General features: G+C 48.1%; 2 protein-coding genes across 10 annotated transcripts in view; one reads left to right on the top strand and one right to left on the bottom strand.

The window, feature by feature from the left end:
• The first annotated feature begins 1166 nt into the window (after positions 1 to 1166).
• Positions 1167 to 9641, top strand: CALML4 (calmodulin like 4). Of its 7 annotated transcripts, none has more exons than XM_053669977.1 (6): positions 1167 to 1203; positions 1795 to 1903; positions 2018 to 2048; positions 4754 to 4894; positions 6504 to 6692; positions 9359 to 9641. In XM_053669977.1, exons 2-6 carry the CDS (start codon positions 1901 to 1903, stop codon positions 9454 to 9456), a joined length of 462 nt encoding a protein of 153 aa, XP_053525952.1. In that variant the 5' UTR covers positions 1167 to 1203; positions 1795 to 1900; the 3' UTR covers positions 9457 to 9641. The 7 variants fall into 7 exon arrangements, with proteins under 7 accessions (XP_053525952.1, XP_037011688.2, XP_037011692.2 ...); XM_037155793.2 differs by lacking the exon at positions 1167 to 1203 and adding an exon at positions 1241 to 1311; XM_037155797.2 differs by lacking the exon at positions 1167 to 1203 and having other exon boundaries at positions 1369 to 1917.
• A 2592-nt stretch (positions 9642 to 12233) lies between these two features.
• PIAS1 (protein inhibitor of activated STAT 1) overlaps positions 12234 to 20297 on the bottom strand; it is a 106529-nt gene continuing 98465 nt past the window's right edge. For 2 of the 3 annotated variants that reach the window (XM_037155544.2, XM_037155543.2), the window contains exons 12-14: positions 18611 to 18753; positions 16794 to 16831; positions 12234 to 16184 (exon numbers count right to left, since the gene is read on the bottom strand). In XM_037155544.2, coding sequence (XP_037011439.1) covers positions 15891 to 16184; positions 16794 to 16831; positions 18611 to 18753 — 475 coding nt within the window. In that variant the 3' untranslated portion in view covers positions 12234 to 15890. Of the gene's footprint in view, positions 16185 to 16303; positions 16376 to 16793; positions 16832 to 18610; positions 18754 to 20297 lie in introns of all 3 variants that reach the window. The other variant, XM_037155545.2, reaches the window with a different exon arrangement.

Genomic DNA, 20297 nt, shown 5'->3' on the forward strand with positions numbered 1-20297 from the left:
AGGAGTCGACATAGAAGGGGAAGAAGTCACACTGAATTATTAGAGGCTTAGAAATTTCCGCCCCTTTCACAGATCTCTGGGAAGGGCACTGGGAAGGTCTCTCTGGAGATACTCTGCGACCTGGCTCCACTGCACCGTCTGAGTCAGAGACCCGGTGGTGGGGCCCCCCAGTGGTATGGAGGGGGTCTGCTTTCCCCTGCAGCGTTGAAGGGGGGCGGGCACACACCCAGGGCGCCACACAGGTTGATGTGTCTTTGGACAGTGAGCCTCATGTAGCCACCACCCTCCTGCAGGTGCTTCGGTCACATGAGAGACGATGCCCCTAAAAACCTAAGGAAGCAGCTGGCAAGGGTGCGTCTGTGAGATGCCTTTGGGGCGCACGGCCTCAAACCCCAGCACACGCTGACTTAAACCCAAGGAAATGTGTCTCCCCGACGAGCCCCTTCCCAAACGCAGGGGCTTCCAAGTGCGGGCGTTGGCCTGGTCCCCGCAGACTTCCCCCAGCCTTGGCCCTGTTCCCATGCCCTTCCAAGGCCCCACCTGACTGTCCTTCACCTCTTCTCTCCGACACTTAGAAGTTCCCTCCCCTCCTGCTTCCTGCACCAGGGGCCAGCCTCTCCTCTCCCCAGCCCCACCCGGAGGGAGGGGGAGCCCTCCAGCTGAAACTGTCTGGTCTAAGAGGTGATTCAACACACAATTTGGGGGAAGAGAGAAGCATCCACGTGGAGATGGCCAGGAAGGGAGGGAGGAGAATGGACCAGAGGCAGGCCCCCTGGTCCACATACATGCCTTGTACAAATTAGCCAGAGGTCCCTCTTCCTCTGGGCAGGTGCGGCCCCTCGCTGGGACCCACTTGTCTCCTGGGCCAGGACCCCTTGCACAGAGCACAACCTATGCAGCTATACATGCGGGTCCTGATGGAGGGGGGACCCTGGAGCTGCCAGCTGTGCACAGGCAGCTGGATGGGGAGAGCCCAGCCACCCGGCTGAGCAGCTCCAGGGAATGCCCCACCCTGCCCTCACTTCCTCTGAGTGTGTGTGTGTGTGTGTGTGTGTGTGTGTGTGCGCGCGCGCGCCCAGTGGGGGTTGGGGAGCAGCACAAACCACTGAGGAAACAGGGAGGGTCAGCAGCTTCTGACGGAAGAAGTGGGGGCTGTGGAGGGGAGAGAAGGGAAAGGAAGAAAAGGAGGAGCTTCCTGCCCTGGTCAGGAAAGTCGCAGAAGCTGCCTCCCTCTGAGCCCCCTGGGGAGCCCACCATGGGGCCTAGAGCCCAAAGCTGGCGCCCACCCCCACCACCCCATCCATCCCCAGGGTGCATGGAAGGAGGGAAGGGAACCGACACGTTGAGAACTACTGGACGGTGGCAGAGGCCATCACTGGGCTGCACCATCGTGGGATGGTCCCCTCCCCACCTACCAGGTGGTGGGCGATGACTCTTTAAAGAGACAGCATGCTAAGGACCTGGCATCTTGTCAGCTCCCCACTTAGTCCCAGGAGAGAGACAGGAAAGACCCCCTCGAGGGAGGCCCAGGGCAGGGCCCACTCTCTGTGGGCCACTGCCCCCTTCATGGAGTCCAGGGAGGGCTCCCAGGAAGGAATGTTTGTCCGTTTGCTTCGGAGCTTCCGCTTTCCAGTGCGGGACCAAGGCCCCAGGGAGCCCTTCTGCAGCCCTGTTTTCTCAAAACCCAACCAGCTGCTCTGCCCAGCACTTGCCGGGCATCAGCTGTGCAGGGAAGCTGGAATCCGACCCCTGGCGCTGGGCCTGGTCTCCATGGCAGCTGCGGGTTTATTACAGGGGCCTCCACCCAGCTTGGCGGACTTTCGACTTGAAGCACGGAGGAAGGAAACCAGGAGGGCAGTCCTGGGAGCGGGGAGCCCAGGGTGCAGCCGCAGGCCCCGAGATGGTAAGAGGGGGCCTGTGTCACCTGCCGGCTCAGCGGGCTGGGCGGCGGGGGTGGGGCGCAGGGGCCACATGTCCACGGTGTCCCTCCCTGACTGTTTCCCTCTGTCTGCTGCAGGCCAAGTTTTTTTCTCAGGACCAAATTAATGGTAGGTTGGGTTTGCTCTTTAATTAGCAGCTCACAGCAAAATATGGGTCTCATTAAGCAATTTGCTCTGCTGTTTTTGTTGGTGGGAAAAAGGCGGCTCAGGGGGGAGTTGGGCCCACCCACGGGCAAGAGGCGGCTGCTCGGTGGGGTGTACGGCTCACAGGTAGAAACGTTGGCGTTACATCTGCCAGCGAGATATACAAGGAAAGAGCAGAGAGAGCTCATTTGATTTTCCTCCGGAAGCTGGATCTGCGGGCCGGGAGGGGTGAGACAGGGTTGGAGAGAGCGACCACAGTTAACCGGCTGGGGCTGAGGGCCCGACCAGAGAGAGGACTTGTCCCGGCTGAGCCAGGGAGCCCCGGTCTGCCCTCACAGGCAGCATGCTTCTACTCTCTGGGGGCCCCAGTCTCCCTGCCTGTAGGGCGGGAGGTCCCCTCTGCCCGACGTCAAGGCTGTTGGAGTGTTTTATTCCCTGAACCCTGAGCCCCAGGCAGGTTTCGGTTTCAAGCCTGCATAGTTCTGTTTCCCCAAGGCCACGGGCCAGCTGGGTTACACAGAACTGGGGGCCCAGACCTGCAGGGGAGGAGGCCCAGCATAGCCCACACGGGGGCTGCGGGCCCTGGGGTGGGCTGAGAGTGACCTGCGCAGGGGTTCCGGAGCTCTGGGCACCCAGAGCTTGGTCTAGAAGGAAGACTGGCTGGGTTATAGGCACCAGGTGGGCACCTCCCCGTGGACCCCTTGATATTCTCACCCCCAGAGCAGGGCCAGAGCAAGGAGTTTTAAAGCACAAGACCCAGGCAGGGGCCTCTCGTGCCCGGTCTCAAGGAGAGACGGAGTGGAGTGTGGCTGTCAGCCTCAGTGTCCCCCACCCACACCTGGTTCCGAGGCTCATCGACCTTTTCTCTGAAGCTCCCAGAAGGAAAGACAGCAAACTTCCCTTTGGGTCCCGTGTCTGACACCAAAAGTAGCCACGAATGTTTAATGAATGAGTGACAGACGGGTGGCCCGTTGGAGTGGGAAGAACAGGAGCCTTGTGGGGAGCGGGCCTGGGGTCTCAGCACGTCTGAGCCTCAGTTTTCTCCTCTCCGAGGCGGGATAACGACCCCACCTCCCGAGGCTGCTGCGAGCCACAGACAGGATGTCAGCCGTGCGCCTGCCATGGGCCCGGTGCAACGGGGTGTCGCCCAGACGCGTGCCAGCTCGCGCTCCAGCATGAGCTGGCTGGTGCAGTTGTAGACGTGTTAGGAGCTGGTTGTTAAAACCAGTCATTATCAAATAATGTCAGATTAAACAATGTTCCACCCCCTGCATTTGTACAGAAAAATTAAAAAGATGGCCCTATTGCAATCAGCAGTGCTAAAGATTTGAAAGAGGTTTTGGTTTAATGAATATAATTTGTACAAGGGTAAGAAATAGTTTCATGGTCGATCCCTTACCGGATTGAACAGTAGTGCATTCCTCCAAAAAGGGCTGCCTCGCTGACACAAGACCCCACTGGTCGAGTCGCAGTCCCTACCCTCGCCCCGCCCCAAGCAGGGGCTCCACCTGGGGCGATCTGAACAATTCTGATGGCATGATGGCAGCCCACCCCCAGTTCTGAATCAGAGTCTCTGTGGGAGGGTCCAGGAACCTTCCTGAGCTGCCGCCACCTCGCTGCTCCTCCGGAGCTGGCAGCCGGGCACAAAGAGGCGGGTGGGCGCCCTGCTGCACTGGGCTGTGAGGATGTGGCTCTAGAGGCCTCAGCTCCTGTGGGCCTTTCATGTCCGTCAAGGGAGAGAGGGTTCGAAGAGAGATGCAAGTCACACCTGCTCAGAGGCTGGGACACACCCTGGTGGAACCCCTCGAAGTCCCAAAGGACAGGACCAGGACCTGTGTCAGAGGACAGCTCGGGCGCCTGCAGCCTGGAGGCTGGGCTGGAGCAGGGGGTCAGAAATGTCCCTAACTGTAATAACTGTCACCGCATAGGAGAGTCACTGGCTGCCAGGCTTCTTCCAAGGTGGGGGGTTTCTGGTCCTGTCAGTAGCCCAGAGGCATGACTGTCCCCCTTCCCCACATCAGTTGTCTTTGCAGAGCTGCCCTGGGTGTCTGGAGACCCTGCTGCAGACGCCGGGTCTCCCTGGACTGGACCTAGTGGGGAGGGTAGTGTGGGGAGCTGCCCTGTGCTTTGAGTCAGCTGTGGGAAGAGAAAAAGGGGAGCAGAGGAAGGGGAGTCAGGCGAGGGAAGAAATAGGGTTGCCAGATAAAATGCAGCACACTCGGCCCTGGCCGGTGTGGCTCAGGGGGCTGGAGCATCATCCTGCAAAGCTACAGGTGGCGGATGGATTCCCGGTCAGGACACCTGCCCGGGCTGCAGGTTTAGTCCCAGCTGGGGGAGAGGATGAGCGGCAACGACTGATGTTTCCCTGTCACATCCGTGTTTCTCTCCCTCTCGTTCTCCCTCCCTTTCCATCTCTAAAAAATAAATAAAATCTTTAAAAAAATACTCAGGGCACTCAGTTAAATTTGAATGTCAGATAAACAATGCAAAAATTTGGGACATACTTATCCCCGAAATATGCTCACTGTTTATTGGAAGTTCAGTTGAACTTGCCAGTCCTGTATTTGTACTTGGGACGGGAAGGGCGACGGAAGGAGTGGGCACAAGGAGAGGGAGGGGGGCGGGGGGAGGAGGAGGGCTCCTGAGTCTCCCTTCGGGGCTGTGTGCAGAGTACAAGGAATGCTTCTCCCTGTACGACAAGCAGCAGCGGGGGAAGATTAAAGCTACCGACCTCCTGGTAGTGATGAGGTGCCTGGGGGCCAGCCCGACCCCCGGGGAGGCGCAGCGGCATCTGCAGACTCATGGGATAGGTGAGTGAGGCTGGGCTGGGCTGGTGGGTGGGCCCTGAGCCCTGCAGCTGCGGTCCTGGGGCGGGGCCTGACAGGCGTGTGAACAGGTCAGAGGTCACCAGCTGGGAGCTGTGGAGGCGTTTGTCCAGGTATGTTGGGCATCGCTCAGACTTCCTTGAATCCTCGCAGCAACTGATGGCACCCTCGTCTCAGCGCACCAGGGCAGCTGAGCCCTCAACAAGGCAGTCACAACTCTGCAGTTGATGCAGGGCCAACAGTGATCCCAAAACCGCTCTGACAGAACGACTTCCTTTTATTGAGTATTTGTCGCGTGCTTAGCTCAAGCAACCCTGTGAGGAAGCACCGCTTTGCAGGTACAGATCAAGGTTCAGAGCCGTTGGATCACTTGTCCAAGTGCTTAGGCCAATGGAGGAATCAGAGTTGGAACCCAATTCTTCTGATTTCAAAGACTGACCTTCTAAAAACTCTGCAATTCTGGGAGGAAAAAAAAAAAAAAAAAAGGAGGAAAACCCAGCCAAAACGTTGCCAGGTGGTTCTCTCTGGTGGCGATTTTCATTCCTTATGGATGGTTTTCATTCCCTTTATCATTGTTTCCTGTGTTTTTGACAGTGGGGACATACAAGATTTTATAACCAGAAACAAGTTGTTGTTTTTTTTTTAAAGAAAACAACAGGGGAGTCCGAGGCTGGGGTGGCTGTTCGCATTGGTAGCTGGGCACTCGGGAGAGAAAGACTGGCCCAGAGAAAGCGGGGCTCTGGAAGGACCACTGGATGGGGAGGCCATCGGGAACTCAGCTGCCTCGTCTCTCAGCCGGGTCCCCACCACGTCACGACGTGCTGGGGCCGCCCCCCAGTCCCACCAGTGCGCCTGCAGCAGCGCTGGGCCGGCCAGGGCGGGCCTCTGAAGGCCTGGAGCCGGGCAACAGGGTGCTCAGTGACAGATGCCCTGCTTCCGCCTCGAGGGGTGGCGGTTTCCTTGGGTTTCTGTTTCCTCCAGACAGGAAGTTGTGGTCAGGGGAAGTTCCAATTTCCCGCAGTTATACCCACGCAGAGGCAGGGCCGAGCCCCTCGGGCATCCTCAGAGGAGGCGCATGGGCTGGGGAGCCTGGGGTGGTCGCAGTGGGGGGAAAGGCAAGCAACCAGCCCAACTGGGACTGGGGCTCGAGGGCCCAGGTGGGGTCACCTGTCCACCTTTGTGGATGTGCAGTGGTGGCTGCTAAAGGGGGCAGACACATCGAGGTACTCCCCTGCAGTTTGGGGCATGAGAGAGTCACCCAGAAGGGAGCAGAGGAGGTGGGGCTCCATCCTGGACCTCCCACAGCTCTATGAGGTGACTTCGCACTCAGAGCCTCCGTCTCCTTAGTGGGCAAAATGGGATGGGGATAACCAGTCCCTGAGGAATGTGGGGAGGATTAAACGAGGCATGTCCGTGCCGGGAACTCAGCAGAAGGGGCTGCACCTCTTCACCATGACCACTGCCACCATCATGGCCCTCCTGGAATCCGGTGGCCCTCGAGCTGGCCAGGGAGGCTTGGGGAGGAGGCAAGCTGGCTTCCCTAACGCAAGCCTTTCCTCGCCTGCTCACTCTGCTGTGTTTGGGGATTTCCTAGACAAAAATGGAGAGCTGGAATTCTCCACTTTCCTGACCATTATGCACACGCAAATAAAACAAGAGGACCCAAAGAAAGAAATTCTTTTGGCCATGTTGATGGCGGACAAGGAGAAGAAAGGCTACATCATGGCGTCCGAGCTGCGGTCAAAACTCACGAAACTGGGGGAGAAGCTCACCCACAAGGAAGGTAATGGCCTGGTTCCCTCTTTCCCCACAGTGGGAGGGGATTATGTGTGTGTGTGTGGGGAGCGGGGTGTGGGGGAGTGGGCAGGTGGTGACACCACCAGGATTTCGAAGACACTGCACTTCATGCATGTCCCAGAAGGCTGCGACGAGATGGCGAGGTGGGTGAGCTGTGGACTGGAGCCCAGGGAGAGCTGGGGGAGCTGGGGTGACAGGGGAGAAGTCCACCAGGCAAAGGGAGGGCCTGGGCAGTCCTAGGTGGGACCTGCTTGGGCCTCAGCCTGAGTTTAAGCTTTCACTGTGGGCCTTTGTTCAGAGTTCTGCCACTCCCAGGAACACCAGGGCCCTCTCATACTGACGAAGACGCAGGGGAGCCCAGTGGCCTGTGGTGGCAGAGCCGGAGTTGCACAGAGGCCTGTTAGACGCGTCAGCTCCTGCGCCCCAGGCCAGCTCAGGCTCGTTTCTTTCGCCACTGCTGTCTTCTGAAGTCGCTGCTGACGCATGGTTTACAAACTGACCTGCTCCTTTGTTCCCTCCCCTCATGCCTCAGCCACTCTAACAGCTCTTCCAGAAGGGTGTCCGTGGTGGCCTTTGTTGGGGCTGCTGGTCCCAGAATGCTGTGAGGTATGCCTCTGCTCCCAGCAGCGCAGTGTGCCTTCCAGCGTCCGAGCAGGACAAGGGCCCTGGGTCTTCCGGGTCTGCCGGGTCTGCCGTGGTTGGCGGAGGTGTGGGTCGGGATGGAGGCCCTCGGCTGGCACACAGCGGGTGGTGGAGAAAGGCTTTGACAATGTTGGCCCTTTAGCCGTGGGTTAGATCACAGTGAGCCCGTGGAGGGGCTGCCAGGCTGTGGTTAGAATTAGGTGTGAATCCTGGCTCGCCTTCATTCTGGAGGACCTCAGTTGGGTTTCTTCACCTCTCTCACCCTCCTCAGTTTCCATGTTGGGGAAAAAATGAGGTTACAATAGACAATCCCTCAGGTCCCTCCAAGAGCTAACATTCTATAAAGCCCACTGCTTAGATTTTATCTGCAGCCACGAAGGCACAGCGCAAAGCACTTAAAAATAGTGCTGCAGAAGGCAGATCAGCCCCCCCGCCGCCCCCCTGCTTTTTCAGGCTGCAGCTATCGTGCTCTTCCACTGTGGCTGTTTTCATGGGAACGGGGGAAGCATGGGCTCTGCCTCCCTCTCGGCCCGCAGGACACTGCTCGTGTGCCTTTTATGTACCGGGGGAGTGTTAACAGAGAGGGCCAGCTGGGGCCTTCATTCTCAGTTAATGATCTGTCTGAAGTTAGCACCACGGCCCCAAACTCGTACACATTTCTCATTTGTTTAACCAGTAAAGAAACATTTCAAAGAAAATGGCAATGTGTTCCCAGAGAGCCGGGGGACCAGCTTCCCTTGTTTGGCTGTGGGAGATGTGAAAGGTGATGCTAGAAGTAGGAGTCCTTCACCCTGAGTGACTGAAAGAAAACCTTCACTTTCATTGCGAAGCGTCCTTGCAGCGGCTGGAGAAAGCTGTCCCGGAGGCCTCGCACCTAAGGCCCAGGACAGGCTGACTCCAGCACCCTGATTCTTTCTGGGTTCAGAGCAGACCACCGTCCTCCCCAGCAGGCAGCCCCACCACCTGGCTGTCCGGTGTGGCCCCTCTTCTAGGCAGGAGGCTCGGGCTGGCAGGGCCGCTGGTGCTGGGCCAGTCCACCGGGGTGGTTTGAACCAGGTGGCTGGTGGGTAGAAGTTTCTCCATGAAGATAACTTACATTCCTCTTAACATTCTAAAAATATTCAGCACTCCCATCAGCCTGGGCATGGAGCATGGTAATTACACTTTAGAAGAGGCTGGTTAGACAGAGAATCACAGGGTATTTTCCAAGTCCAAAGTTACGCATCGGGGACGTCCAGGGCTGAGGAAGTTGACAGAGGGCAGTGAGGGTTTTTGCAAGAGGGTCAGGACAGTTCAAAGAGCCGAAGGTATGTTGGCCCCAAGAGGCCCCTGGGGAGAAGTTTAAGCCGAAATGACCCTTTTTGCCAAGATCTGGGACAAACTAGTATTTTGTTCAAGGAATCCAGAAACACAAGAAACGAGTAAATGGAGTGATTTTTTTGGAGCAATGTCAGAGAACAATGGCGGTTTTGTACCCTTTCAGCTTTAGACACAGTTGAATTTATTTTCTCTCATACTCTCCCCACCCCCAAAACACAAACTTTTAAAAAAAAAGGTGACCGTGGCAGACACCACTTGTCACCAAGCCCTCTCCTGGGGCGGGGCATGCCCACTGGAAGGGGAGGCCAGGGTGGCCCGGTGTGGAGCTGCCGAGGGGGCCCGTTCAGCTGGGAGGGTGGGCTCTGCGAGGTAAAACCCTGGATGAAGGTGTTCAGAAACACAGGGACAGGAAATAGAGGCTGTTAAAAGAACAAAACAAAACAAGGTGGTTCAGTGACTGAATCTGCACCAGCCCCTGCAGAAAACCCAGTGAACTCCCAATTCTCTCAGTGGTCTCCCGGGGGGTGGGGGTGGGCTGTCCTGCTCTGTTTGCTGGCTGATTTCCTGGTCTGGGTGAGCAGACAACTGGACGCTCAGGGAAGACCTCTGGGGAGCCCCAACCCCCAAGAACTCAATGTCCTATAACGTAGCAGTAAAGCTGAACTGAAAAATTAATGTGATTTATTGCAGTGGATGATCTTTTCAGGGAAGCAAATATCGAACCAAACGGCAAAGTGAAGTATGATGAGTTCATCCACAAGATCGCCACCCCTGTGCGAGACTACTGAACGAAGAGAATGTGAGACAGCCTCCCCGGCCTGCAAAAATCGGATGAGTTTTAAAGGAAGGTGTTCCTTTCACTCCAGGCAGCGAGATGACATCATCTAACTGTAGCAGAGGATAACTTAGCAGATGAAATGATTTGGGCCATGGAATTAGCATGCCTTCAATAAAAGATTTTTATTCATTTTAATCGCTGCTGTTAGTCCAGCCCCTTATAGCAGGGAAAGGGCCTATGGTCTGGAGTTGGCCCCGGCTTCCTCCCCCGACTGCTGTTTCCCAGCTGAGTTTGGGCAAATCATTTCACCCCTCAAACCCCCAGGGTCTTCACTAAAGCTGGATTTCCACTTCTTAGCCCAGGGAGCCTGGTGAGGATGGGCTGAGTTAATAATGCCTGGGGAAGTGTCTGCAAACTGTAGTGCACCGAGCAGTCCTGAGTTACCGTGGCAGTGCTCTTCCCAGGAAGGGCAGTCACCCAAAAGACCGTATTCTGTCTGGTGCTGGAATCAGCTTCCACGTTTCCAAGACAAGGCCAGTGCTCGCTGAGAAACAGCACCAAGCAGAACTTTATAAAACAAGTAACTGTGGTGACATTTTTTGCAGTTCCACAGGGCCACTTACAAATTCTCATTCCCATCTCAACACATAGTGACACAGTTGAGATTCATTCATTAACACCAAGTATAGTGTCCTGATGGGTGTCGTTCTGTTGGTTGGGTGTCATCCCAAAAAGCAAAGGTCCACCTGTTTAATTCCTAGTCAGGCACATGCCTGGGTTGCGGTTCAGTCCCTGCTCAGGGGACATAGGAGAGGGAATTGATTGTTGCTTCTCGCACTGATGTTCCTCTCCCTCTTTCTCCCTTTTCCTCTCTTAAACATAAATCTTGAAATAAATGCAGTGAGTATAGGGTGGAAACATTCACAGTAAAACAAGGCAGCCTCACCTAAACAGTGGGAAGAATGATCTGCCTTTATAGCCTGCACTGAAGGAAGCCAAAGCAATCGAGGTGTGAAAAGGTCTCACGAAACTTCAAAGGCCCTTTCTGATGCTCTGTCAGAAGTCCCAGCTCTTCCCCAGCCTATCACCAGAGTGGTCCACGAACCTAGGATGGGTCAGCTGGAACCTAGGATGGGTCAGCTCGAGTGGGTCAATTTGATCATGGCTTCAAGTCATTTCCCCATGACTAATGTAAAGTAATAAGGGGATATAATAGGACATAACTATGATAGAGCAAGAGCCCTGGTACCCCTACAGCAGTAGCAGTACTGGCCCTGCTGGTAGCAATTCCAGATGAAGTGGCTGAGTTATGTAGCCAATAGGTGCCAGGCTGGTGCTGCCCGTGTGATCCAATCTGTGGATCCACTGGCAGAGTTGGCACTGCCCTAAAAAAGGGTTGAAGTCACACTGGCACGTTGAGGGGTGGGAGAAAGGGCAGAGCTCTAAATAGAGATCCCTGTCCTTGTATGTATCAAAACTGGGCTCTCTGGGCTGTGGCTTTGTCGAACTGTGCTTAGTGGCTAAAGCAAAAGAAAATCAAACTGAGGAAGGTCTGTTTTGGGGGAGGTTATACAAGACACACGTCTAAGGGCCAGGCACAAGGGGTACTGCAGGGGACAACAGTCAGGCTTAGTGCGACCATCTCACAACACTGTGGGCTTCAGACCAACCAAGATCCCTGGAAAGAACTTGTTTCCCCAACAGTGGAATTACCAATGAGAGAAATTCCCAGGAGATGCAGAGAAAGGTTTTGTGGAGGCCACGGAATAAATGGCACAGCCAACTCAGGTGAAGCTGTGAGCGTCTAGCTGAGAACGTAGGTTCACTGTGCAGGGGCAGACCCAGGTTTTGTGTGGTCTGAGCTTGTACTGTTTGGCAGGCTGAAGAATTGTAAAAATAGAAACACAGATTTGGTAGGACTGCTCTGAGGCCCCTCCGAGAGGCTGGAGCACATAAGGGGCCCAAGTACTTAAACTTCATTACCACTGTGGTAAATCCTCTCGGGTCTGGTAAGATGTTGACACCCCCTAAAGAACTGCTTTATTTCACTCTCAGGAAAGGCTCAAGGGTTAGGCCCACACCTCTTAACTCATCATGGATATTAGGGAGCAAACGCTACACAGCCAATATGGAATACCAAGGACTAGACAGTAGATACCTTTATTAGATGAAACAGGGCAAGGAAATTCTGGGATCTGATGATAAATGAGGGTACTATTCCTTAAAGCCTTTTTGTCTTTATCACTGAATGGCCCCAGTATGGTTTTAAGGCAACTTTTATTCTTCTCATTTGCCTCAAGTGTAGCTTGCCAAAAACTTACTAAGTGGTGTGGAATGGTCATTAGAACCCGGGGTTCATCTCCACGGACTCAGTGTCCCTAATTAAGGTGTTCAGGGACTAGGATTCTAGACTCCTATGACGTGTCTGACTTCCACCTCTACCCCAGGAAAGGCTTTTACACCACCCACGTCCAGGTTTTACGCTCATCCCTAAAACTCCAGCGGGTTCACCTAGCACTGATCTTATTTACAAAAAAGTGACAGTGCTCTTAGCTCTCAAACTGTAGATTACTGAACACAATGAATACTAAGCAGATGCTGCGGCTCATTACAAAGCCATATTTCGGTAAGAAAAGGGAACAATGGCTGTACATTCATTACTCACCTCAAAGCATGCTGCAAAGGAATTACTTGTCATGCTTTGAACTCTGGGGATGAAAGTGCTTTGGAAGCACAGGGCCTGCCCCCGGTACACCCAGAAGTGTGTTTCAGAGAAGACAAATTAACTGAAGGCTTTTCTTTTATTACATCTAAAGAGCTCTACATAAACAGGTAACATTCAATAGGTAAACAATTTTTTTCCAATGCATGTAATAAATATCTTCACTTGGTACTTTTATACAAACTGACATTGGTCTACTATACATTTTTAAAAGCCATTTTACTGGTTTGGCATGCGGTATGGAAATTCTAAGAGAGAAAGTCTTAAGGCAATGAATCACAGATTTAAGTTTATGGAGTTTATGGTAACTTTTATATATCTGTTTATATACATTTTCCCCTTTGTTAATTGAATAATTAACAGCAGCATACTCTGGAACCACCAGCTATTCTCCCTCCTTCTTTCTGAAATCTAAGCTTTGTTGTGTTTTTTTTTTAATTAAAAAAAATGAACTCAACGTTTACTGATAAAATAAGATCCATACTAAAATAATTTCAAATGTGCTCTAAAGTTCCGAAGATCTTGAAGTGTTTTATGTATTTCAAACTGGAATTGTTTAGAAACAGCATTCCTTTAACAATTAGAAATTAAAATTGGGACATATTTTCACTCAGTTTCAGACATTAGACTCAAAGGAAAATCTGCCAAGATACCACATTTTTGAGAAGCTTAAAAGTGAATCTTTCCTTAGTTGATAATGACACAGATTTGTGAAAATGTCTAAATTAATATAGTAGAAAAAATTTAATGTTCCAAGTACATTAGTCAACCAAGCGTGGTGTGGTTAAAGTTCAGACTGTTTAAAACAATGTGCCCAACAATGCCCACAAAATAACGAAAAGCCTCTCCAGCCCTGCGAGCCGAACAGCGACTTTACCAAGTGAGTGACGCGCCAGCGCTGCCCAGAACACGGATACACACGCCTGCCAGAAAAGACGGCGGCAAGGGGGCTGCCAACAACTCACCTAAAGATTCTGAGACTCGCTCTCTGTCCACAAACAGCATGTCAGTGGGAGTGAGGGTGGGCTTCGGAACAAGCAGATCGCATGACCATACACTTAAAAAAACAACTTAGAAGATAAAGATGCAATGCATGACTCTACTAAGAATGACTACAGATCATGAAAGTCTAATAATATTGGCCATGGGACCAACAGAGTAATAGCTACTACTAATGTCAACATTTTGAAAGGTCAGTAACTGAAGGGAGCCAACTCCTTCGAGGACAGAATGAACTAAAAGAGACAAATGAACAGTTAGTTTCTCCTGTGGAGACATGACCAAAGCCACTAACTAGACAGACATTGATTTCTCCCTATTACCTGTTCTTTCTGTGGGGAGGTATAAATGCAGGATACTAAGGGGAAATTAACCCTCTCTGAAACTGGGCTGAAGAAAGTAGAAGGACGGATTTTCAACTGGATTATTCAAAGAGTTTGTAATTCAGCATCATACACAAAGTTATTGAACAGAATTTTGAGACCACTTACCACCAATGAAAGAAAAAGAACAAACAGAAATAAACTACTCATTTTATCTTAGGTAGTTGAATAGAAATGTTTCCTATAGTAATGTAAAATAAGAAGCAACTCCCTACAATTTAAGTAATTTCTACTCAAATCTGAATTTAGACACAAATTATATTATTAGATATTAGCCTAATATGGCAATGAGAGTTCTTAAAGTATTCACTTACCATAACACCAGATTCATCTGAAAACTTAACTATTTCCTGTTTTAACCAACAATAAATCTTTTTTTTATTGCGAATTGTTTAGTGACTAACTCAGCCATGTATATGTGGAATACACATGCGTTGGGGAAGACTATATAACTCACTTGTCACTCACACACACTTGTCTATAAATACATATATACACACACACATATACATATCAACACCAACTTGTTTTTCAAAATTCAAGTCAACAATTTAGTGACAGAGAGATGCTGTAAGAAACATTATTTTCAGACGCCACATAGTCATGTGAACCATTAATTTTATCATACAACCAAAGATACAGCCATCTTGAAGTTTACCTGGATTACAGGTCATTCTGCTTCCATTGCAAGGTCTAAAATGACAATGTTATACACAAAGGTGGTCCTTCATCAACTCTGAGAACAGTAACAGTTGTGATATAAAAACCCAGTCTAGGAAACTGGTAATCATGATGCCCCTTCTTTATCTTCTCTGTTAAACCTGCTCAACCTCTCAATCAGCTAGAAAGTATTTCCCACACCTTCAGTTATTACCTGGAGAACGTGACACATTCTCTAATGAGGATTTTGGAACACAAGTGGAACCACTTTTCCTTCCCTCCAACCCTCACTCATGTCCTGAAAAACAGTTTTCAATATATTTACATGTTCCATTATTAGTAAGAATAGATCAGGCTGATCCACGAATTCTAAAAGAAAAAAGTTGACTTTCCTATGTCATGCTTGTCCTTAAAAGGTGAAGAATAAAATAATACAAACAAAACAACTGAGAATAAGTACACTCAAAACCAGAGAGTAAAATGACTAAAAATCAAGCCCATTTTGAACTTCAGCTGTTGACCAGAGAGCAGATTTCTACGGACTGACGTGTGTGGTGCATTGTATTTTCTGGAGAATATAGTTTTAGGGTAACTGACCTTTTTTTTGAGGTGACATAACCTTACTTCTGTTGTCCGCGCCAGACCCCCAACAGGGCTTCCTAGGCTACTTGTACTTCCCACTTCGGTATGAAGATCTCACATAAAAACTCATTACCCTGTGGCTAAAAAAGCAGGTGTTCACAGACTTGGTTTAAGTGCGTAATACTGGCAATCCAAATTTAGAATAAAGCACTAGACAAAGGTGTATTATTTGCAGGTCTGCTAAGCCTACCCCTTATCCAGACAGCTTTACTTCAATCTCTAAAAACATATTCTCGGGGTATCTAGCAAATAAAAGCGCATATGTGATGGAGAACATGCAATTGGGATAGTCATTAAAGATGCTCCTATGTGAGTTCAAGACCTTCGAAGCACTCTCAAAGAAGCAGGCTACTGATTTATCAACTGAATGCAAACTCGGGAGAAGGAACAGTAATGACAGAAAAATACAGACACACAAACTGAACACACACACCCACGAGCTATGTCCTGGAAATACACAGGGAATGCAGTGGGACAGATGAGGTTTATAACTTAAGGCTGGATAAAATATGCATACACACAAACAGAATCCAAGTCTGTCATTTTTAGAAAAACGGAAATTAAAACTATCCCCTCAGGCCCCTCCCCATAACAAAGAAAAGCCCACAATTTAAAACTTCATACATGCAATTCCTTTTCCGTTACTGCAAATAAAATAATGCCATTGAAGTAAAATAAAACCAAAACCATAGGACAAATAGTGAAAAAAAATCTTCAGAATCCAGAAAAATTGAACTGAAGGTGGTTTGTGGGTACTTGTTTTTTTTTTCTTTTTTCCTTTTCTTTCCTTTTTTTGGTTTTTTAAACAAGTGTTTTTATCAGACAGGCAGTCTTAGATTTATATACAAAAGTAAAACTGAAAATATAGTTTTGTTCTCTGTACATTTCTTTTAATTTTTTTCCCTAAAAAAAGGAAAAAAAACCACACACTTGTGTACTTTTCTAAACAGAGTAAGGTAAAACACAGCACAAAGTCCTCTTCTTTCTGCCAAGTTCATTTAACCTGGGGTGCGTGTGAGAGCAGCACGGACAAGGAGATCAGTCCAATGAAATAATGTCCGGTATGATGCCAAAGATGGACGCCGTGTCCGTGCTGCTCCTGTTGGCAACGGTGTGGCTGTGGCTCTCCCTTAGACTGTTGGAGGACACCAGGCTGCTGTTACTGCCACTGCTGCTTCCATTGGTGGTTGGCAGAGAAGTGCTGCCTCCTGCATTTAACTGATCGAGAAACATCTGCGAGGAGGTATATGGAAAAAACCGGGACGAGTGTAAGAGGTCTTGATCATCTGAAACTGCCGCTGCTGCTGCGGCGAGGAGGGAGGTGTTATAATGCTAGGGAGGGAGAAAGACAGAGTGGATGTTAGTGACACTTACAAATCCATAAGCTTTCTTCCTAGCAGAACAAAGTTCTAGCTTTAATATATTCTGAGATTCTAGTGTTTTTGAAATACCTAATAAAACATTCTGCAAAATCAAATGGCCTTATGAAATGATTGCATCATTGATCCTGAGACATTTTGGGTCTGAAACAGAAAAACATTTTTTAAATTGTATTTTTGTTTTAATTTGTATTGCAAGCAATTTTCAAAATTCTTTTTCCAAACTGGCACATGCTCAGAAGTAGCAGAAACGAGGACAGTCTACCCACTTTCTCTTACAGAGATATTTGGCCAAGAATTTATCAGTGCACATGGTTCACTTCTCTGTTTCATTCTAAAACAGTACTGGAAACCAACAAAGAGATACTGTTCTTACTATATACTCAGGCACAGATGACAAAGGAATTTTTATTTAAATTCTTAAAACCTTAATAATACAGTAGCGGGTATGACTACTCTGTATTTTCTAAGGAAATTTATTTCTTTCTCTTGGCTACATATTATACTTTTAAATATTTTAATATACAATCAAAATAACCATAGCTTTTTTCATAAAACATACCTGATTGTCTCCTGATAAGAAAGGAAAGAAATCTAATCCTGTGGGAGAAAAAGAATTCAGTTTTGAAAAACGAAACCAGGAAATTTTCCCAAATGCCCCAATACTTCGAAAATATATACAAAATCTTAAGTGCCAATTCTAATTCATTCAGAATTTTATTTAAACATGAAGAGTTGAGCAGAATGCTTTACATCCCTCCCTTCTCTAGATCACTAAGCCTGAAGCGCAAGCGTAGGCGTCCTCTCTCTCCGGGACTCCTCCGTGGGACCTGGGCCGTTGCCACCCTGTTAGACCCTGCACTGGCCCCTTAAACCGACATGGTGCTTTTCACCAAATGCTCTCATTGACTCCTCTTCAGTAACTTTTCAATCTACTCTAATTCTCTCCTCACAAGCACCTCACGAGGTGTGTTAATTATTGTCCTCATTTTTGTAAATGAGAAGGTTTGAAAGTTGTTAAGCAAGTTGGAGCACAGATTTTCTTCCTCTTTCTCAAATCTGCTCACTTGCCACTATCTGTACCATATTCTGACTCAAGAGTCTCCAGTGGCACGAGGGGGGAAGAGACCTGAGGGGGTGGCCCACTGCTGGGCGTTGGCTACTACAGAAGGCTCAGCTCTGATTCCCGGCTGCCAGGGAGTCATGGTAGGCCCGCCCCTTCCAATTTGCATTCCTGGCCATGCTGCCCAATGAGTAATGCAACGGAGATCCAGTAAACCAACATGAATAAAATGCCCCATTTATGACATCTAAATTTGGGGAAAGTGCAAGCAAAGACAGATAAAAATTTGAGAGCGATGCTAACACTTCAGGAATCCACCTACCGCCTACACGAGGACAGACTGCAACATGAAGACCTGCAGGGGGCTCCATGAAAAACAGGGCTGCAGTGTTCAATACAGTAGCCACTAACCATGTGATACGGCTACTTCAATTTACTAATATTAAATAAAACAAAAAATCCAGTCCTCCAGTCACACTAGCCACATTTCAAATGCTCAATAATTATGTGGCTAGTAGCTACTGTATTAGGCAGTGGATTACAAGATCTCCATCACTGCAGAAAATTCCGTTGGACGGAGGCGAAACAGGCTTTTCATTATAATCACTTAACCATTCAACTATCTCAGCTCCCAAGAATCCTTACCAGTGGACTAAGTTCTCTACTGGGGAGGGGTGGAGGGAAACTTCCACTGTGTAGTAAATTTTCTACAATGAGCCTATGTGGCTCTTTGTAATAACAAAGAAAAATGTTCTTAGATTATACAGCTAATGTACAAATTATTAAATTATAAATGAGAACTTATAATTCTTTTTGATAATGTAAATCATATATTATGAACTCAAAATACATTGTATAAATGAGTATAATGCATTTTAAACTACTTTAAAAAGAAGAATCAGTTTCACTGGAACAAAAATTACACTCTTGTAATTTTTCAGTTCTGCATTACCTACAAGATAATACAACACAGTTACCCACAATGCATGTTGCATCATAAGTGAATTCAGGAAACAAAAAATATCATAAATATCACAATTCAAATCAGCACATCAGAAGTCATCCAAAAACAACACGTGGACTACTTTGAATTTCACAAAACCTAAAGATCATTGCATTAGTTTTGCCACTGTTGGTACGCACTGGCTATTGACGAAAAGTACAAAGAAGTGAATTTGTATTTATTTATGACCTCTTCTGTAGGTCTAGGCCTTTCCCCCCAGTCTTTCTATTCTTTCTTAGACACACCCAGAAGACTATATAAATCAAAGGCATTCATAACGCTACGTGACAATATTGAAGAACTGGTGACTCACCTTGTAAGTCATAAGGCATGGGTGTCATGTGGAAAGGATGCCGATAGTCTTGGATGAGAGATGTGTTAATGTAGCTTGTGTCTACAGCAGGGAGGCTTGGGGTGCGGGACACTGGAGATGCTTGATGTGGAAGACTTAATATGCTAGAAGGAAAGGTTTGCATAATTCTCATTTGAACTTTTAAGTTTAACAAAGGAGTTGCATCTCACAATGAGTCCTAATTTTTGTGCTAAAGAAAAGCAATATATAATTCAGACTGTTATAAGTACAGTTGTTCCTTGGTATCCACAAGGATTGGTTCCAGGAACCCTCACAGACACCAAAATCTGCAGATGCTCAAGTCCTTTTAGTAGGCCCTGTGTATCTGTGGGTTCCACATCTGTGAATTCAAACAACTGTAGACTGTGGATGGGGAACCCTAAGATACAAAGGCTGACTGTATTAGGAAATAATCTGTATACTTATCAGCACTTTGCAGCAGCTATCAGGAGAAAATGGGTGGATGCAATCAATGGTGTCCAACATTCGATCATGATACCATATTTTGCTGTGTATGATGTGCAATTATTCTGTCCAATTTTTTTAGAGAAAAACAAAAACGCACATTATACATGAATATAATGAATACATATTATAAATAGGATATAATAATCCCATGTATAATGTGCACAAAAATGTGGGTGCTCATTATACACAGCAAAATACAGTAACCTACACTTTCAGAAAGCAGGGAGAAGGCATGGCTGAGCTACTTCAATGGAGTACGAAAGGTATTTACAGCAGATGATATTCTGAAACCTTTTGAAAATAAGCACTGGAGTGTCAGCTAGTAAAAAGGACACATAAGTTCTTGCAAAGAAAACACATATAGTAAGACAGGCGGATGTAGTAATCTGATGAGTGCAGAGTTAAGAGCTGGCCCCAAGACTCGTAAGCTTCATGAGAACAAAAACTAGGAATGGTTTATCTTGCTATACCCAATGGCCTGCACGGTCACCAGCACACTGTCCACATAAATGGCTTACTGAATGAATGAAGGCAACAAGACAAGGAGAAGAGATGCTCCAAAATGAACAGGTATGGAAACTTTTTAAAGGGAGAACAGTGTAACTACAAAAAGAAAAAAGAATAAAAAGTTGGATTCTGGAACAGAATGAAATGTTTAAGAAGTTGAGTAATCAAATAATTTTTTCTTTACCAATAATAAACAAAAAGGATGAAAAATAAAAATGAAAAAGGAAAGAATCAAAATGATTCTGAAAAGAAAAACAAAGAATTCTAATAGTCCTCAGTGCAAACACAAGGATAACATGCTACCCCAACCATTAGGAGGCTAATAGGTAAATTACAGAAAATAAAGAAAACAGAAGGCATAAAGCGGCTACCATTTGCTTTTAAAACTTTATGTAAAGTATGTGGGGTACAGAAATGCAATTTCAGTGGGACAGAATATTTCAGAAGATTCTAAGACTGGAGTTCCAGGAATAGAGTTTCAGTTCTGAGCATCTACCACGTTTTATGAATGGGATACAAAGCATAAAATACACTCTCATTTGCTTCATTAAAATATTTCATCTAATGGAAACAATTAAATCTCTTGCATCTATAAAAAGTGCTGTTTTCCATTAGCTGTCTCCTCTGACAATGCCTAAGGGATTACAAGAGAGAAGAAGGCAGCTGAAATGCT

This window comes from Artibeus jamaicensis, unplaced genomic scaffold (genome assembly GCF_021234435.1).
Source record: "Artibeus jamaicensis isolate MK-2021 breed Jamaican fruit bat unplaced genomic scaffold, CSHL_Jam_final contig_548, whole genome shotgun sequence".
NCBI classification, from domain to species: domain Eukaryota; kingdom Metazoa; phylum Chordata; class Mammalia; order Chiroptera; family Phyllostomidae; genus Artibeus; species Artibeus jamaicensis.